This window comes from Sceloporus occidentalis, unplaced genomic scaffold (assembly GCF_023333645.1).
Source record: "Sceloporus occidentalis isolate IW3139 unplaced genomic scaffold, rSceOcc1.0.p SCAF_83, whole genome shotgun sequence".
In the NCBI taxonomy this organism is placed as follows: Eukaryota; Metazoa; Chordata; class Lepidosauria; order Squamata; family Phrynosomatidae; genus Sceloporus; species Sceloporus occidentalis.
In genome coordinates, this window is record NW_028317063.1 from 3081978 (window position 1) to 3102575 (window position 20598).

Consider the following 20598-nt stretch of genomic DNA (forward strand, 5'->3'; position numbering starts at 1 on the left):
AGTGTTGATTAAATTGGCTGAGGTCCAAGCTATCATGGGCTTCCTGACATGGACTCCCTGGCCAAACAGAAACACCCGTAATATTTGTTTGAGATTATTCAGAGTTCAAACGCAGAGCAGAGCTTTGACTCCTTAAATTGCCGCAGTAAAGTAACGTGTTCAAGGAATGAGTGAAACCTCCCGGCTGGAAATGCCTGCCATGATACGTGTCAAGGCGGTATGCGGAAACCTTCAAGATACAATAGACAGGCTTTAGTTTTCAACACAACCGAAAATAATCATTCAACAAAAATGTATTAGTTATATATTTACATACATAGTGCTAAACCACCATGGGGGGGGGAAAGAATATTGATAAATCTTAAAAGTTATAACTATATATATATATATATATATATATATATATATATATATATATATATATATATATATATATATATATATCACTGGGAAATAATTTCATATTGGATTTAATTTCCACCAAAGCAATTTATTTTTGTATAGAATGTCAAGTTTGGTGAAACATACATTTTCTGAAAAACATTTTTTTTCCCCCTCTTAAATAAACCAGCTCAATGCAAGCAAAGAACAAAATCAGGAAGAACTTAAATTTGCAAAAATGCCGTTTTTTGGGGTTTGTTTTTTTCAATTAGTGGATTATTATCAAATGAGAAAGAAAAAAAAAAGTTTAAAAAAGTCAATGTTTCTGTGCACACATTATTAAAGCAGTTTTTTTGTATGTACCCCAATGTCACACAATTTTGTATGTTTTTATATAAATTTTATTTTTTAACTCTAAATATCCTTGTGATTCCGTATGGACACCTTATCCCACCAGCCCTCTACATCACTATGCACCTTACTATATACAGCCAATATATTACTAGACTAATTAGCTGCTAAAATTAGAAACATTATTCCTTCTATGAAACAAATTTTGGACAGGAACATTTAATTGTCATGTGACGCAAAAGTAGACAGTGATTGGTCATTGCCATGGAAACGGCAAAGATTTCTTAAACATTTTGTTATCCAATCAAACTTCAAGTTAAAACAATAAAATGATGGATCTAATATGGTTTGTTTTTTTAACGTAGCAGAGATAGCAATTATCGGCACATTTAATTACATCTTGTTGCTGGGACATGGTAACTGTGCGTTTGATCACAGTCCCTTGGACTTACATTGCGTCTTTCCATCTAGAAAGCTTTCTCAGTCTGTAAGATCTTCGCAAACAGACTTTCTTTTGATTTCAGGCAGTGACGGCTTTTCGCTCAGCTGATCGGGGAATATCCCGCCCTGCAGAATGCGGATATCCCACCTGCTCCCTCTGTGTGCCCTCCAGCTCATCGTATTAGCAAGATGCCGAACGCTTGCCAAAAATATCAACTTTCATAACGTGAGACCTCCATTGGATCGTACGTTTGGAATTCTTTACCTATTCATTTGTATATTCGCAATTTGTTCAAAACCAAAGATCTCCGTCTCGGGTTATTGGGTTATTATTTATTATTTTATATATGGCGCCATCATATTCCACAATCGCTGTACAATGGGTGAATAGGACATAACAAGCGTGTTTTCTTTGTAGGTATCTTTTATATTGTGGTTATTAATACAATGTATCGAGAGTACTGCATGCTCTGTTGGTTAAAGTCAGATTTCATTCACTCATAATTTGCAATATATTAAGAAGCTCTGCAATGAGTTAATATTTCTGGATGTTTGTTTCATTGCAGCTACGCCATTCCCTAATAGCTTCAAGTGTTTTACATGTGAAAGGGCTGCGGATAACTACAACTGCAACCGATGGGCGGAAGACAAGTGGTGCCCCCCGAGTAAGTAGGACTTTTTATTACATCTCACATTAAGGCGATGTCTTTTATAATAATCATATTTCCTATTTATACATTTATTATTGTGACCATTAGGGACACCAAATACTGTGATACACTTAAACCAGCAACTATTTTGAGTCTGTAGTAAAGATGGACATCAGGGGAGGAAAAAAGTTGGAAGGCATTTGGGTTCCAAAGGGGAACTAGGCTAAACATACTAGCATGCCACACTTAATATAAAGCATGTTCACCCATCCTTTGGATTGTAAACTCCAGCGTGCGAAGCCTTCCACACCTTCTCTTTTTACTTACAACCGTATATATTACAGATACTCATTATTGCAAGACGGTGCACCATTTCACGGGCCATGGACGTAGCAAATCAGTGACGAAAAGATGTGCCACTAAAGAGGAATGTCGCACGGTGGGGTGCCACCACCACCGGGACTCCGGCCATTCCGTAAGTGTATTCTTCCTTACGTTTGTGCATTTACGTATCTGTCTGTCAGATTTATTTATTCTTAGTTACCCCAAATTTTAAACCTGATAGTCACTCAATGTTCCCGCTACAGCATGTAGCTACTTCTGCGTCTTTAATAATGTCATTACTCAACTTTGGAGTGTGACATCATGCATTAAACCCGCCATCTCTGACATCACATTTGCACCGTGTTACCGTACACAACATTTGAGCTGCTTTTTGTAACTAAAGTGATTGCGAAGCTCTAATCAGAGCTTAGGCTAAAATATGTACTTAGAATAATCAGCTTTCCTTGTTTTCAAATTGCTTTAGTGCTTTATTTAGTGGCAGAAAAAAAGGACAAAAAAAAACAACCCACCCAAAACAAAACATGAGCCGACGGGTGACGTTTTGGGATCCGCATATTTTAACTTTGATGGATGATGTATTCGGACGCGAATGCCAAACGATCCTCTTGGCGTGGAATGAAGGGGTAAACGGTCTGAATGGAAAGCAATCCAATAGAAATCCCACCACATTATATACACCTTTTCGTAGTCAAAACAAAGTGGTGTTGGCTTGGTGTATCAGCTTCTCAACTTTGGTCACGAGGCTGTAACTTGCTGTAAACATTGTCAACAGACCAAAGATAAGCAGGTGTCAATGAAATGTAAACATCCATTAAAGGAACATTCATTTTTCCCCCCAGAAAAATAAACAGTCATACTCCCTTGAGGCCGTCGGGTTCCTCGTTGTCACAGACATGACTCTGGTGCCACCATCAATAGATCCAAAAAAATGAGCTCCTTTAACATTTTTCAAAGTTTAGTTTCTAGGTACTTATATAAACACCATATCATATCATCTCTTACTACCACTTATATAAACCGCTGGGATTATTACACCTTCTCTATATTGTATTGGAATCGGTAAAGCTTGACGTACATCTGGTGGCACCATATCAAAGAAACACATAAATATATACATTCTCATTGACTTGGTTTTTCAAGGGGCCACAGAGATGGTGTACAAATGCATGAATGATCTGCAGAACACTATTCCAGGGACACACGTCCCAGTATCACTACATGTTCAGGAATAATGTTTTTTTTTTTCTATAATAGAAAAAAAAAATATGTTTTTTAAGTTTAGATGTCCGTTCAGTAATACCGGGCTTAATTCAATGAGCCTAGAAATTAGACGTGTAAACATTGCAAAAAAGCTTTTTTTCTCTTTAGCCGTCACCTTTCAGAATCCAGAATACATTCGGGGAGTTTATTCACAAACCACGTATTTCAATGACTGTTAGTAAAAACGGAGGCTTAGATGGGCCATGGAATCAAGTCGATTGTCTTTTGTTTTAACCATCACACATTCAATGGATAGCACAGATAACCTTGATAAAGCGGAACTTTTTGTTTCTGGATAAGAATTAACATTTTCTCTCCAACTTTTTATCGCTAGGAGTGCATATCCTGTTGCGACGGAATGATCTGCAACGTGGACGTTCCAACAAATCATACGAACGCCTTATTCTACGCAATGAGATCTCATCGAGCGTCAGACGCATCAAGACCCAGCGCTCACTTTTGTGGAGTTCTATCACTTTTATTACTTCTCGTCTTATTCTAACCCAACTGAAAGCTTATTTCTCGGATTCTGACTTCTTTTGATGAATGGTACATGTTGATGTAACCTCTTCTATGAAATCACATACTTTAAAGTGATACATGGCTGTGAAAGACAAAGTGTTTTACTGTATCGGTTTAAGGAGACGGAATTATGCAACGGACGGCAATCCAGAAGCCGGAACTGTGAAAGTGACGTTAATATTTTTTATTTTTTTTATATTTATTTATAGGACACGATATTGCAAACACTTCATATACATAAAAAAAAAAGGGGCACGATAATATATTCATGATGGATCGCTAAATTATGCTTCCTTTTTCTCAGTGGGTGGATTAGATAGATTGAGTTTTCAAGAAACGTTCACGGATTGATGATATTAACAAAAATCAGTAACTGGAGATTCAAGCATGGGACCTACGTGAAAAAGACGACGACTACTTGCCATCCTCCTCCTCTGTATTTAAAGCTGTGATTCATGTTGTTTGCACCATATTCCAGAAGTTAATTATTATTAGGGCATCGTCACCTAAACAAACTTTACATTAATCAATTGAGAAAGGAAAGCTGTCTATGGTGTATTCAATAAAATGTGATGTGATGAAACATCTCGATTCGTTGTGTTACAAGACAATTTTTAATGTAAAATCCTTTTAACAGAATTAATTTTTTTGTGCATTATAAAAATAGTGTATTTTCAGTTCTTCTGGGGCTGATCGAGTGTCTACGTGTTGCGAGCACAGGCTCCCCGAGGAGGAAAAGCTCAATGGCGTTTGTCTCTTTATAACCATATCTGGAATTAATAAAGCCCCTCAGCACTTTTTCATTGAAACACGATACATTTTTGTCATCCATGGTTTAAACTGCATTTAAAATGGTCCAAAAAAGCCTGTGCTGTTTTATAACGTTTGTGCATCTCCTTTATCTGTCATTTGTTTGATTTATGGTTTATTACATTTTTAAGATGTATTATTTGTATATAAAATATTTTTTTTCTAAGATGTCCCGTGATCATTTTTTTTAAACCTCTCGCTTGCACAAAGGTATAAATCAGGATGACCACCTGCAAGTTCTGGTGCGGTTGGTATTACTACCATTGATGATATATATATATATATACACACATATATATATATATATATATATATATATATATATATATATAGTTTAATGAGAATTTCATGCACACATATGGCATTTCACGGTAGTAAATCAGCAATAGTTGTGCATTCTGTTCTTGTAGTTTTTGCATAAAAGACCAAAAGATGGAACTATCTGTATGTAAACTTCAACAAAAGAAAATTGGGAAGCTTAAGCAAAAGCGAAAAAAAGAAAAAACAAGAGTGTAGAATGTCAAGCAGCGTGAAAGATATATGGTATCAGGGTTAATGCACACACAAATGGACTTCATCTGTACAAAGCCTTAATTCCATCATTTCTAAAAACAGGACAGGAGAACACCAATGGCTCAGCATCTTCATAAAATAAAAATATATATCCAGAGCACTTACAAAATGCCTATAACAATTAAACCATCCACTAAGAAGGTCTTTAATAAAGTGAAGGATACTTCCATAAAGTGCAAGAGCAAATAAATAGACAAGAATGAATAAATCAATCGATAATTAACTTGCAAAATCACAAATGATGTCCTTTAATGTCCTCAAAGTCGCATCGGTTAACGCCAACCATTAACCAACGGAGCATAAAACCGGCGGTACGCAGACTTAATCCTTTAACGGCCCGGCCATTTAATGATGTTTATTTTTATGGGCTGAATCTCATTACCCTTTCCATATCCCGACCATACCTGGGTCGTTTTTAAATCTGCTGACTTAAGACTTTTGAATGTCTTTTAACAGTCCGTCACAAATGTGCCAGCAGGTAAAGATATTCTGAACGAACCCACCTGTATTCAGGTAGCTGTGATATACCGGTGAGAAGGGTATCTATCGGGATACTCAGATATTATTCGAATCAGATTATGAAGGTGTGGGCTCCGTATTGTGTGTACCTGAGAATTTAAACGTTATCTCCGGTACCCTGAGCTCAGCGTAAAGCACGGCCCCACACCGGTTCTAAAACATGCGAAATGTATGTGTAACGTTATTGAAACGGCTTAAATCAGACATAACGGGGGCTCTGGTGCCTGGGCCAGGGTCGGAGAGGGCGCTTGCCCCTTGCTGATGTCACATCGGCTTCAGGAAGCAGAATGAGGAACAGGGCCGATGGCACCGGCTGGCTCAAGCCCGTCCCTAACGCTGCTGCCCCCCTTTGCCCCATAGTACGCGGCTTAAACTTTCCTAAAACTATAATAATCGTAGCAATGTACGGTTTTCTGCTTTAATACGTGATAATTCATTACTTTTATTAGCAAAGTGCACTATCTTAATGTCATATATAACTAAAATGTACATTTTCTATCTTTGCCAGTAGGGGGTGCTCTTTGTTTTGTGTAAAATGAATGGCAAATGGCATAGCCTCCAGTAATATATCAAAGCTATCGTTTCAAAAATGATTTAATAAATTAAGTGTAGTAATAATTACATTTAGATAGCAGTTTTAACTCATTGTTAAGCTGAGCACCATGGAAGACATGTTGTTTCTGGGTCACATCAGCGGGACCTCCTATGCCACATCTCGCTCGGGGGGGGTTCTGGGAGTTCCCAGGCATAGACATAGTCCTTAGTCAGGAGGATGTCCCGTGAAAATGGGGGCATCGGGACACTAGGATATACCTGGTTTCTGAATCTATTTTTTTTTTCCAATTTGTGTAAAGAATTCAGGGATTTTGCGTCATGGGTCCTTGCACAGGCCCGATGAATCACGTGAAATTTCACCTTTTGTGTCCCACAGGGAATAAAAAACCGTCTTCTGGCATCGTGTGTGTTTACAGAAGGCTGTAACTGCTCGGACATGTGTGTGAAAATTCCCTCTCCCATTTACTTTGTGAACACACTGTACGATGCGGAAGTTGGCTTTTCATTCGAAAGAGCAAATATTTTGTATGATAAATAAATACCACAAAAACATTTTTGTACAAAACAGATAACAAACCTGTCTAAAATCACTGGCATGTAAAAATAAAAAAAGGTGTGAATAAATAACTGAAGGTTATGAGGGGTTGAAATCCATTGGGCCGCCAACACTATGGAGATGAAGGGCCCGATCTTCTAAATAAAACGCAGACATTTCCAACCTTGCCCTAAAGATATTTTGATTACAAGCTTTGGTATAAGTGAGCTACCCACTGGGTGACTGTGAACAGCCAACTCCTATCACTCTCAGTAATAAATAACTCTGGCTGTTTTGAAGATATATGATCGCAGCACCCCGTGCGTGCACACACATTTATCCATACCTTCTAACATTTCAAAATGGGAAAGAGGGACACGTCTATATATATTTATTTATTTTAAAATCGCTCTTGCGCAAGTCGCCGATACAAGCAATTGCACTTAACGATGTTGCATCGCCACTTAAAACACGCCTTATTTTTGTCAGCACAGGCACGCATATTACAGGTAATAGCACACCTGTAACATGCATTATCTTATATATAGATCAGAGCCCCAGCCAGGTAATAGCACACATGTAACATGCATTTTCTATATCCGAGCACCAGCCAGGTAATAGCACACAGTAACATGCATTATCATAAATATCAGAGCCCCCACCAGATAACAGCAGACCTGTAACATGCATTTTTAATATCAAAGCCCAAGCCAGGTAATAGCACACAGTAACATGCATTATATATATTAAAGCCCCAGCCAGGTAATAGCACACTTGTAACATGCATTATCATATATCAGAGCCCCAGCCAGGTAATAGCACACCTGTAACATGCATTGTCATATATCAGAACCCCAGCCAGGTAATAGCACACCTGTAGCATGCATTGTCATATATCAGAACCCCAGCCAGGTAATAGCACACAGTAACATCACACCTCCCCAGCCAGGTAATAGCACACCTGTAACATGCATTTTTAATATCAAAGCCCAAGCCAGGTAATAGCACACAGTAACATGCATTATATATATTAAAGCCCCAGCCAGGTAATAGCACACTTGTAACATGCATTATCATATATCAGAGCCCCAGCCAGGTAATAGCACACCTGTAACATGCATTGTCATATATCAGAACCCCAGCCAGGTAATAGCACACCTGTAGCATGCATTGTCATATATCAGAACCCCAGCCAGGTAATAGCACACAGTAACATCACACCTCCCCAGCCAGGTAATAGCACACCTGTAACATGTATTATCTATATCAGAGCCCTAGCCAGGTAATAGCACACCTGTAACATGCATTATCATATATCAGAGCCCCAGCCAGGTAATAGCACACCTGTAACATGCATCATCATATATCAGAGCCCCAGCCAGGTAATAGCACACCTGTAACATGCATTATTATATATCAGAGCCCCATCCAGGTAATAGCACACCTGTAACATGCATTATCATATATTAGAGCCCCAGCCAGGTAATAGCACACCTGTAACATGCATTATCATATATCAGAGCCCCAGCAAGGTAATAGCGCACCTGTAACATGCATTATCATATATATCAGAGCCCCAGCCAGGTAATAGCACACCTGTAACATGCATTTTCTATATCAGAGCCCCAGCCAGGTAATAGCAAACCTGTAACATGCATTATCATATATCAGAGCCCCAGCCAGGTAATAGCACACCTGTAACATGCATTATCATATATCAGAGCCCCAGCCAGGTAATAGGACACCTGTAACATGCATTGTCATATATCAGAGCCCCAGCCAGGTAATAGCACACCTGTAACATGCATTATCATATATATCAGAGCCCCAGCCAGGTAATAGCACACCTGTAACATGCATTATCATATATCAGAGCCCCAGCCAGGTAATAGCACACCTGTAACATGCATTATCATATATCAGAGCCCTAGCCAGGTAATAGCACACCTGTAACATGCATTATCATATATCAGAGCCCCAGCCAGGTAATAGCACACCTGTAACATGCATCATCATATATCAGAGCCCCAGCCAGGTAATAGCACAAGGAAACCTGCATTATCTATATCAGAGCCCCAGCCAGGTAATAGCACACCTGTAACATGCATTATTATATATCAGAGCCCCATCCAGGTAATAGCACACCTGTAACATGCATTATCATATATCAGAGCCCCAGCCAGGTAATAGCACACCTGTAACATGCATTATCATATATCAGAGCCCCAGCAAGGTAATAGCGCACCTGTAACATGCATTATCATATATATCAGAGCCCCAGCCAGGTAATAGCACACCTGTAACATGCATTTTCTATATCAGAGCCCCAGCCAGGTAATAGCAAACCTGTAACATGCATTATCATATATCAGAGCCCCAGCCAGGTAATAGCACACCTGTAACATAGTAACATAGTTCATAAGGTTGAAAAAAGACCAAAGTCCATCAAGTTCAACCTATATACATATTGTGTCCCTACTGTGTTGATCCAGAGGAAGGCAAAAAAACCCTTATGAAGCAGATGCCAATTGCCCCATACCAGGGGGAAAATTTCTTCCCGACTCCAAATATGGCAATCAGAATAAATCCCTGGATCAACGTTCTGTCCCTATTAATCTAATATCCATAACTTGTAATATTATTGCTTTCAAGAAACACGTCCAGGCTCCTTTTGAACTCTTTTATTGAGTTTGCCATAACCACTTCCTCTGGCAGAGAGTTCCATAATCTCACCGCTCTTACTGTAAAGAACCCCCGTCTGTGCTGGTGTAGAAACCTTCTTTCCTCCAACCGTAGAGGATGTCCCCTTGTTATAGATACAGTCCTGGGTATAAATAGGTCCTGGGAGTGATCTCTGTACTGTCCCCTTATATATTTATACATAGTTATTAAGTCCCCCCTAAGCCGTCTTTTTTCCAAACTAAATAACCCCAATTCTGATAATCTTTCTGGGTACTGTAGTCCTCCCATTCCCCTTATTACTCTGGTTGCCCGTCTTTGAACCCTCTCCAGCTCCACTATATCTTTCTTGTACACTGGTGCCCAGTACTGTACACAGTACTCCATGTGTGGTCTGACTAGTGACTTGTACAGTGGTAGAATTATTTCCTTGTCGTGGGCATCTATGCCCCTTTTGATGCACCCCATGATTTTATTTGCCTTAGCAGCAGCTGCCTGACACTGGTCGCTACAGGTAAATTTACTGTTAACTAAAACTCCTAAGTCCTTTTCCATGTCAGTCGTCCCCAGTGTTTTCCCATTTAATACATATTCCCAGCCTGGATTTTTCTTCCCCATGTGCATAACCTTACATTTATCTGTGTTGAACCTCATCTGCCACATCCCAGCCCAAGCCTCCAACCTATGCAGATCCATTTGTAATCGTGCACTGTCCTCTATTGTGTTAACCACGTTACAGAGCTTAGTATCGTCTGCAAAGATTGATACTTTACTATACAATCCCTCTACAAGGTCATTAATAAATATATTAAAAAGAATAGGACCCAAAACTGACCCCTGTGGTACCCCACTAGCAACAGTAACCCACTCAGAGTATGTACCATTAATAACCACCCTCTGTTTCCTATCACTGAGCCAGTTACTTACCCACATACACACATTCTCCCCCAGCCCAAGCATTCTCATTTTATGTACGAGCCTTTTATGTGGCACCGTATCAAATGCTTTGGAAAAATCAAGATATACGACATCCAGCGATTCACCCCGATCCAGTCTTGAGCTCACCTCCTCATAAAAGCTGATCAGGTTAGTTTGACAGGACCGATCCCTTGTAAACCCATGCTGATATGGAGTCATACACTTATTTTCATTGAGATACTCCAAAATAGCATCTCTTAGGAAACCCTCAAACAGTTTACACACAACAGAAGTTAAACTAACAGGCCTATAATTCTCCGGGTCACTTTTTGTCCCCTTTTTGAATATTGGCACAACATTTGCTATGCGCCAGTCCTGGGGAACAGACCCTGTCACTATAGAGTCCTTGAATATTAGAAATAGGGGTCTGTCTATTACATTACTTAACTCCCTTAGAACGCGGGGGTGAATGCCATCTGGACCTGGTGATTTGTCTATTTTGATTTTTTTTAGGCGGCACTGCACTTCTTCCTGGGTTAGACAGGCGACATGTACTGGGGCAGTTATCTCATCCTGCTGTATATTACCTGGCATTTCATTTGTAACATGCATTATCATATATCAGAGCCCCAGCCAGGTAATAGCACACCTGTAACATGCATTGTCATATATCAGAGCCCCAGCCAGGTAATAGCACACCTGTAACATGCATTATCATATATATCAGAGCCCCAGCCAGGTAATAGCACACCTGTAACATGCATTATCATATATCAGAGCCCCAGCCAGGTAATAGCACACCTGTAACATGCATTATCATATATCAGAGCCCTCGCCAGGTAATAGCACACCTGTAACATGCATTATCATATATCAGAGTCCCAGCCAAATAATAGCACACAGTAACATGCATTATCATATCAGAGCCCCAGCCAGGTAATTGCACACCTGTAACATGCATTATCATGTACATCAGAGCCCCCGCCAGGTAATAGCAGATCTGTAACATGCATTTTCAATATCAAAGCCCCTGCCAGGTAATAGCACACCTGTAACATGCATTGTCATATGTGAGAGCCCCAGCCAGGTAATAGCACACAGTAACATCACACCTCCCAGCAATTCAAAATGTTAAAGAGGAACACTTTTTGTTTTTAGTCGCATTCGCGGGACTCACCAATATAAGCAATTGCACCTTAGAATGTTGCGTTGCATCGCCACTTTAACGCTTCATTAAACTCTTCATGTCTCCCAGGCCATATATTCTGTATAATATATATGGATGGGATCTGTGTGTCTCCCTATATTCTGCCAGGTTCCCACTTAATGTAATGCAGAATATTAACCCCCGGGGAACGTTTCGGTGTAAAGCTGATATTGCACTTTAGATGGGTTTGGGCTCTCCGGTGGAGCACTTGGAGAGTAGGCTGGCCCACTGCTCCACTCCACATTTTGGATGTTGCTGTAAGACTGCAGGTGAGGAGTCCTGTTCCAGGCTCCTCACCTGTAAAGAGAATTAATTACAGAAGCTGTTAAGTACTTCCTGCCAAGGAGGAAGCTGGGGGTTTAACTTCCTGTGAGGCATTAGGAAGCTGCTGAGTGGTAAGGCTGTTGGGACATGGAAATAAAAACTACCCCCCCCCCCCTTTTTATTTTAAGCTGTAACTTATAGAGAACAGACTTACTACCTGGTGATGTACATGCAGATTGTGGTGTAAGCCTGAAAATTAAAAATGTTTTTACTTTCTTCTGCAGGAAACTCAGAAGATTCCGTGAATGCAAAAGATAACAAGCAGCAGCGTGAAGCTGAACACAAGGAAACAAACCCCCAAGGTAAGAGTTAAGTCTGCCGTCTGCACAGGTGTTAAGAATGATTGTTCTTTTTTAAAGGGACCGACTTGTATTGACAATTTTAAGGCTAAATATGGGAACATTAGGATACCTGGTAGGTGCATTTAAGATTCCTGTATATCCATTAAGCATAAGTTGTTGGTATATTGGGTATCGGTTATACCAGCCTGGATACTTGGCTTGGAAACCTAGCAGAAACGCTTTACATTCACATGTGGTGGAGCAGATCGGTTTGTAATTTCTCTGTGGTTATTCCTATGCAGTAAACTCCTTGCATCAGGTATTTTGTGTTAGTGGATTACCACATCGGCCATGTTTTCCAGGACAAAACATACTTTTTACTAACTGCTGACCAACCCAGATAAAATGTTTTTTTCAGCAAGTACATGTATCCTGCAAAAGAAACAAACAAAACGGAAATGGATATTCAAAAGGGGACTAAATGACCGTAATGAAATTCCCCAAAGTATTTACAATGTATGTGTATGTATATATATATATATATATATATATATATATATATATATATATATATATAGTTTCGCTTATGCAAGTAATTAAAATTTTTATCTTCTAAAGTGCCCCAAATGAGACATGAACCCCTGTAAAGCAGTCTCTGAAAATTTAAGTTTTGTAGTTCACATTCAAACTCAACAAACCCCCTATACATGTGTTTATTTCCCCAAAATGTTTTTATTCTTTTTTTTTTTTTCAGATTTGATTCAGGTTAAACGATGTAGATGTATGGCTACAGTAAATTAGAGAGATACAAATCATGGTTTAAGAAATACAATATTGTTCATTAAGGGGGGTTACTGTTTCAAACATTCCAGATTTGCAAAGTAATTCTTCTATATCTTGTGCAGGGAAGACGATTCTGGTAGTTTTCTCGAGTAACAATCATTTCTGTTTCATACACCGGTACAGAACAGCGCTGCTTCTCTTGGAATTGTAGACTTCAGACAGTATGTTAAGAAAAGGCAGAAAATTTCAAGGATCGCCGGCTGCTCCAGAATCTGCCTTCTCAGATTTCTGTGGATGCCGTAATCCTCAAAAAAGTACACCTTTCAAAGCTTATGCCCATTTATCCTGATGTTAAAACACATGTAACATATCTGCCCCAAAACAGGCTTGTCGTCAGAAGGGAAATATCACAGCATAATTACTTCAATATATATTATCTATAGATATTTTTTTATGTACCGTATTGGCTCGGATATAGGCCGCCCCCGTATATAGGCCGCACCCTAAAAGTTTGGTGCTTTTTTAAAGAAAATTTTTTCTTTAAAAAAGCACCAAAAAAACATGCTGCCACCCCCCCCCTCCCGAGATATGCTGTCACTGTCCTCCCTCCCCGAGATATGCTACCACTGTCCGTCCCCCCTCCCCCCCCCGAGATATGCTGCCACTGTCCTCCGGCACCGGAAGTTGTATACGCGTATTGCGTAGATGTCCCCCGCCGGCCCCGCAAGACACCCGGGAGTCTGCTCCGGTAAGTCAGGCGGGGGGCCAGAGGTAAAACGCATCGTGCGGTTAGACAACCGCACGATGCGCTTAGACAACCTCCCGTGCTGGCACCCCCCCCGTGGGAAGTGCTGGCAGGGGAGGCTGTCTGAGCGTATCGGGGAGTAGGATGCAGGTCCCCTGCACCGCTGCGGGGGATCTGTATCCTAACCCCGCTGCCTGCCCGGCGCCCGGGACTGCATGTCTCGGGCGCTAGACCCCGAATATAGGCCGCACCCCCACTTTAAAGACTTAAAGTGGGGGAAAAAAGTGCGGCCTATATCCGAGCCAATACGGTATATTATGTTTTTTTCATGAATTGTATTGTAATTATCAGAACGGAAAGGATGTGATCTTTTATAGGGACAACATTCCACTTCCCCCAGCATAGCATGTATCAATCAAATTCCATTTCTAAAGTTTTAATTTTTGGGCCTGAATCCATTTTCTGTAGAAAATCTCTTTTCCCCTATTAATACAGGGGGGTGGTGAAGGTGCTAATCCTCGGGTAGCGGTATTGATATGGAGCTGCTTCACATATTCTGTAATTCGTATCTAAGTTTTTAGGCCCTTAAGGTCTATAGTAAAGACCCTCATCTGGAAGTTGTACAAATGGAGGCCTCAATTTAAGCTCTGGCCGTTTAGACCTAATTAGAAGACAGCTAATTGCATGTTCGTTATCTGGTTGGGGGCTCCTGACAAAAAAAACAAAAACATACAATATCCTAGAGGAATTTCTGCCTGCAAAATTGGAGATACCCAAAATACTAAGTAAATTAAAATCATCAATTTGGATTTGATCATTTTTTTTAAATTACTTTTTCTTTATAATAGTCCTATAAATGACTTGCTGACATGGAGTTGAGTTGGTATAAAGAGGGTAAATAGAAACACAGAAGTTGACGGCAGATAAGAACCACCTGGCCCATCTACCCTGCTCCCCCCTGTAAAGACCTGAACCTTTACTACCGGCTTTTTTTTCCGTATCATACCTTTTCGCCATTGTTACCATATCAAGGGTTTAATCCTATTCTGTGTTTTATGCACCTACACAAATTATACCCCCCAAAAAAGGGCTTAGTTTTAAAACCATAGAAACATGCTTGTATGCGGGAAAAAAAAGTATAAACACTGTGTGTATGTATGTGTGTGTGTGTGTATATATATATAATATATATATATATATATATATATATATAATGTTCTAGGAGGCCACATCCATCCCTTATGTAGTGCCCTGTAGGGTAGTATTTTACAACTTCTGGTTTAAGGGCAGTGAATGGGGTTTTTTTTTATAATTTTTACATTTAGTGCTCGGGCAATAAGATTTAAGGTCTTTAATTTACTGTAAATTTATATATTTATTGCACTGTAAGTGCAATATGGATAGAGATGACATTACTTAACGTTTATGTTTGCACTAATGTTCCAGCATTGCTTGGAAAGAATGCATCAACACACAACCTCCTTGGACTGCCTCTTTAACCTTTGGAATATCGTTTGCTTATAATATTCTGTGAATGTGAGACGGTACAAATGCAATTTTCTTTCTTTCCATGTGATGGGGATCGAGAGCAATGCGGTGCCCTCATATGCCAACCCGTTTATAAAATGCTGCGATGAAGAATTAATTTCTCAATTCAAATTATTTTCAAGCATCCTTTGCTATTGGAGATAAGCGCGATGCAGGGTCAGCTCCGTCCATGAATAACGCGTACAGGAATCTGGGGGCTTCCCGTATTTCCATGCAGCACAATGGGGTCCGTTCACGAAAGGGAGAGCTTGCTGGAGAGCTGCAGTTTAATGTATACAGACGGATATTGTCATATTGGAGAGAGTTCTATGGCTGCCAGGATTAATATTATCAGGAAAGACTATGGGATCCCAATATGTCCGTCTTGGAGGAGAGGAGAGAGAGGAGAGATATGATAGAAACATTTAACAGAATTTAACAAAGTAAAGGAGGGAAGGCTTGTTTCAAAGAAAACATGTTAGAAAAAGTAACCATAATCTGAAACTAGAGGGTTTGAGGCTTATATGTAAGGTAAGGTAGTCCCCGCCCCCACTAAGAGGGTGGTAGTTACAGGGAACAGCTTACCAGCAGAAGTGGTAGAGATAGGCAAAAAAGCTGCCATAAATCAAAGCCAAGGCAAGGACTGATTACGTTTTGAGTTTTTAGAGCAGGAAAAATGGGCCGACTAGACAGCCTAAACGGTCCTATCTACCTTCAAATTCTATGTTTCTACTACACATTATGAAGTTTTTGGGCCTCTACTATGAAGCATTTGGCCACCCTGAACAACACAGGGTTAAATTCACAAGTCCATTGAATCTGCCCCAGCTCACCACAGCAAAGGGAGGCCTACGAGACGGCAGCGCTTCTGCAAACACGCGGTTTAGTAAATAAACCCCACTGTATGCAGCGCAGCCCCCGGTATTCACACACTGAGCCGTTAGCTGCAATAATTATAATTATAACTATAATTAAACAGAAAGCCAGCAAAGGATAGGAGAGAGATTTGTGACGAGAGAATGACAAAAACAGGCGGGAAGTAAATGGGAAAATAGGACCAGAGGAGCAAAATGCCCTCAGTAAGGGCAAGAAGGCAGGAGCAAAACTAAACAAAAGCATAGGGGTGACGGTAACAGAAAAAGGGAAAGCGAGAAATACTTGAGTAAAAACAGGGCTTGGGCTGGACATTTCCTCCAGCAAACACGGCGACTGCACTTCTCAAGCAAGATGGACATCAAAAGAATCAAGGGCTGGAAGACAAACTTTAAAAACTCTCTCCGCTGTCTGATTGGGTGGTGAAGTCACTGACTCCAGGCAGCCAATCATAGAGCATGGGTGAAAACCATTGGGGGCTCCATTCCCTAAAGGGAGAGTTAGCAGGAGAGCTCACTATGCATCACAATTGGCCAACGCTCTCGGGTTCCTCTGGCTAGAAGAGCTGAGCTGGCCTCGCATAGACGAGGAAAAACAAACTGAATGATTACAATAAATAAATACTTCAATAATAAATCTGTACAAAACAAACACAACGCATCCACGGTGCCCTGATGCTGCAAATCCATTGGGCCACCCAGATTATCATACAGATACAAGGTCCAATCCCCTGCATTAAACCTAGTTTATTCCAGTCTAGCCCAAAAGCGGTTTTGCCCATGAAAACGGTGCACAGATTTTAGGCATTTTTAATAACTGAGGATTTTAAGGGGTTAAAATCCATTGGGCCACCCAGTTCATGTTTCTGATACGACCAGTCCACTCACCAACATGAAATCCAGCGTGTGGTTTTACCCATAAAAAAGGTGCTCAGTGTGCCAGCCTCCAGGTTTTAAGCATTTTGAATAAGCGATTGAGGATTTTGCGGGGTTAAGATCCATTGGGGCAACCTGATTACCCTACAGATATGAAGGGTTCAATCCCTACGTAAAATCCAGCTGATTCCAGTCCCATAAGCAGTTTTGCCCATAAAAAGGGTGCCCAATGTGCCAACCCTCCAGTTAAAAATCCATTGGGACACCCGCATGTATGTTACAAATATGACCAGTTCTATCCCCACCATAAAACCCAGCGGATTCCAGCCTGGCCCAAACATGGCTTTACCCACAAAAGGGTGCCCGATATGCCTGCCCCAAGTTTTAAGCATTTTGAATAAGTAACTTTAGATTATAAAGGGTTAAAATCCATTGGGCCATTCACATCCTGCTATTAATACATTCGACCCCCCCCATATAACCAGATGATTTCAGCCTGGCACAGATGCGGTTTAACCCATATAGAGGTTGCCCCGTGTGCCAACTCCCAGCTAATAAGCATTTTGAAAAAGCCACCAAGGCTTTTGAGGGGTTAAAAGCTATTGGGCTCATAAATGCAGTTCTTAAGCATTTTGCACAATATTTAAATGCAGTTGAGACAATTTTAAATAAAAAAAGGCATATTTTATATTTTATGCAATAGTATCCAGGAAGCTCCAGGGCAAAATACACACCTCTTACTAAAAATTCCAGAAATGCATAACCAAAAATGTGCCCGTATTTGATCGTGCTTTGAAAAAACCCTAAACCACCGTGCAGAACACATAAACAAAAGATACAATCTTACAAGGTCCCGTTACAGGAACGTGTGTGGCTTTAAAAAAAATCAAAAAAAAATCTTTGGGGTGGAAAAAAGTCGTATTCACCTTAAAGAGACAGAATTGTAATATTATTAAAATGAAACAAATCCCAAATAATCACAATATTAACCCCTTCACAACAAATGCATTGTCATTGATGGGTTTAATGTCCTTAAGGGGTTAAACCTTTGTTAGTATTGATGTGCATAGAGTGATATTTAAACAGCATAGGAAAAAAAAATCATTTTCAGCATAAAATTTAAACCCGGGTTAGTGATTTGGAGTTGCAGTTTTTTATGAGCTGCCTCATATGCAGATGTTTGATGCTTCAAAATCTTGTTATGCTTTATGCCCTGATGAAGAACCGATTATCGGGTCTAAACGTTGGCATTTTCATACATAGAATTTTTTTTATAAAGGCTGCCCACAAGATGCTGATTATTTGCTATATTGTAAAATGGGCAATAAATGGATCAATGTTACATTTGCAAAATTTTGCAAGTTTATATTTTTTCAAACTATCAATACTGGAGTTCCCTTTTGAAACAGAATATTTAGGAAGCCTCCGGGATGCCTTCTCGTCTTTTGACAAGTGCTGTCCAGCTGATAAATCACCCCTGCCCGTTTGTATGTGCAAACAACGACTTTACGCAAGTATCAATGCTTTCATTCTCTCGCTATATCATTTCTCATTCATTTCCCATGGCCTGAAATCACCACGCGTTTATTAACAGTTACGGATCACCGAAAAAAGCTCACGTCAATGAACATGCATCATTATCCACGTGACTAAAACACCCCCGCAGTGATCCACTCGTACTGTATTTTTCTACCATGTGGAAACATGTAATTCAAAAGCCCCACATATTCATATACGGCATAGAGGAATATGAACTTGGGACCCTTTTTTTATTTTTTAAAGAGGGCCATGTTTACTAAACTAGGTGTGTGCAACACTCTAACTTAATTAAGCATTACGAAGGGCTTCTACAAGGAAGGGCTGCACAATGCATAGTTACTACAATGACTTGGCTTTCAACCAGATGCAGGCTAGCGATCTGGAACACAACAGCAAATAGCCGCATGTGCAGTCGTACTTTTACTCGAGTCAATTGTTTTAGCATTAACCCTAACGATAAAATAAGTAAAAAGGGGGTAATATGATATTTATGTGTTTATAAATGCCCATGAGAACAATTTGTAAAACTGTCCCTATCTTCAAAAACATTTTGAAATTCCATTTTTTTTATGTTATATCGTTTTTCTTTCAATATTCACTTTTGTGAAGGTGTGTGGAGAGAGTTTTAGGAGAATAGAAGGCATTTATTGAATGCATTTTCAGTTATTAAACAAGTAGTTACTTATTTGCTAACAGCTATAAACCCACGAGTTCAAGAGGATCATTAATCACAAGACGCATTGATTTCATATAATTTGCCTTCAGAATGATGCGGGTTCTGTTGGGTAAAATAAACTTTGCCAAACTTTGCGATATGTTAAATAAAAATATTTCTAGAATATTGTTTGAATGTGCTTAAAAAAATCTTTAATAAACATGAGAATAATAAAAAAAAAAAGTACATCCATCCAAAGCAATGAGGTCCATGTCTAGAGGCGCTTTACTCTTGGGGTGCCGATTTTCTCAAAAGAGGAGACAATTAATTGTTCCTAAAATAATCTGTAGTGTTTAGTTTGCTTTAAACCCTACCCACCGATTATAATGTAAGGCTAACCCAAAAAACAAGTCCAAGATAAACTGTATCTTCAAGGTTCCTCGTATTCCGAGTATCTCAGAGAGCGGTCACTCACTCAGATAGCACACTCGCCAAGTATTTGCTTTGTTAAATGCTTAGCAGCACAACTGTTTACAACCCTTATCACATACATTAGTAAAACCTAGACAACAGCTAATACTCCACCAACTACCAGACATGTCATTGATCTAAAGTTATTAGATCAAGATTATGACGCCAAGTCCTTAATCATGATATCAGGCTTTATTTGAGCAGTTGCACCAATATTTACTTTTTCACTAATCTCAAGAGATTTACTATCTATAAAACTATGTGTACATGCAATAAACAGGTTGGATTTTATGATCCGCACTCCATCATGTCATGGCAGCTGCTTGCCGAGTTTGCAGATGATTTGGTATTTAAGAGTATAAAAGAAAAAAATATAACACAATTTATTAAATTCACATATAGATCACACAGTGTTTTAGCTGACTGTAAATGGTGGCATTAATAAAATACCCTTTACGAGATAAGAGAAAATAAAAGAAGACGATTCGGAAGTGGCCCACAGAGAAAGTAAACATTTTTGACCAAACCGAATGGGCCAAAAACTACCCCAAAAATCTTTCTGAATCCTTTTTGGCCCATTTGCACAGGTCTAATCTCAATGGCCTGTCCTCCAGTGCTTCTCTGCTCAAGGGCATCTTATGCTGTTACAAAAAAGATCTAAATACTTTACGGACGAGCTGGACAAAGACTCTTGGCGAGTTGAAACGTTGCCACCTTTGTTGCAATAAACACCTCCTTTATACACTGTTTGGAAGGCTGAGTGTTTGCTTCGAGAGTAT

The 20598-nt window shown here is 39.7% G+C and overlaps 1 protein-coding gene across 1 annotated transcript; it reads left to right on the forward strand.

Moving 5' to 3' along the window:
* Positions 1-1306: 1306 nt before the first annotated feature.
* Positions 1307-13152, forward strand: LOC149285186 (ly6/PLAUR domain-containing protein 6B-like). The gene is made up of 7 exons (XM_089495729.1): positions 1307-1418; positions 1740-1838; positions 2168-2298; positions 3763-3857; positions 7491-7507; positions 12295-12372; positions 13106-13152. The coding sequence occupies exons 1-7, from the start codon at positions 1307-1309 to the stop codon at positions 13150-13152; spliced, it is 579 nt and encodes a 192-aa protein (XP_089351855.1).
* Positions 13153-20598: the final 7446 nt, after the last annotated feature.

Coding starts and splice junctions, on each gene's coding strand:
- LOC149285186 (XM_089495729.1), top strand. CDS start 1,307: ATGCGGATATCCCACCTGCTCCCTCTGTGTGCCCTCCAGCTCATCGTA. Junction 1,419..1,739: donor CGTGAGACCTCCATTGGATC/GTACGTTTGGAA, acceptor GTTTCATTGCAG/CTACGCCATTCCCTAATAGC. Junction 12,373..13,105: donor CAAGGAAACAAACCCCCAAG/GTAAGAGTTAAG, acceptor TTTTTTTTTCAG/ATTTGATTCAGGTTAAACGA.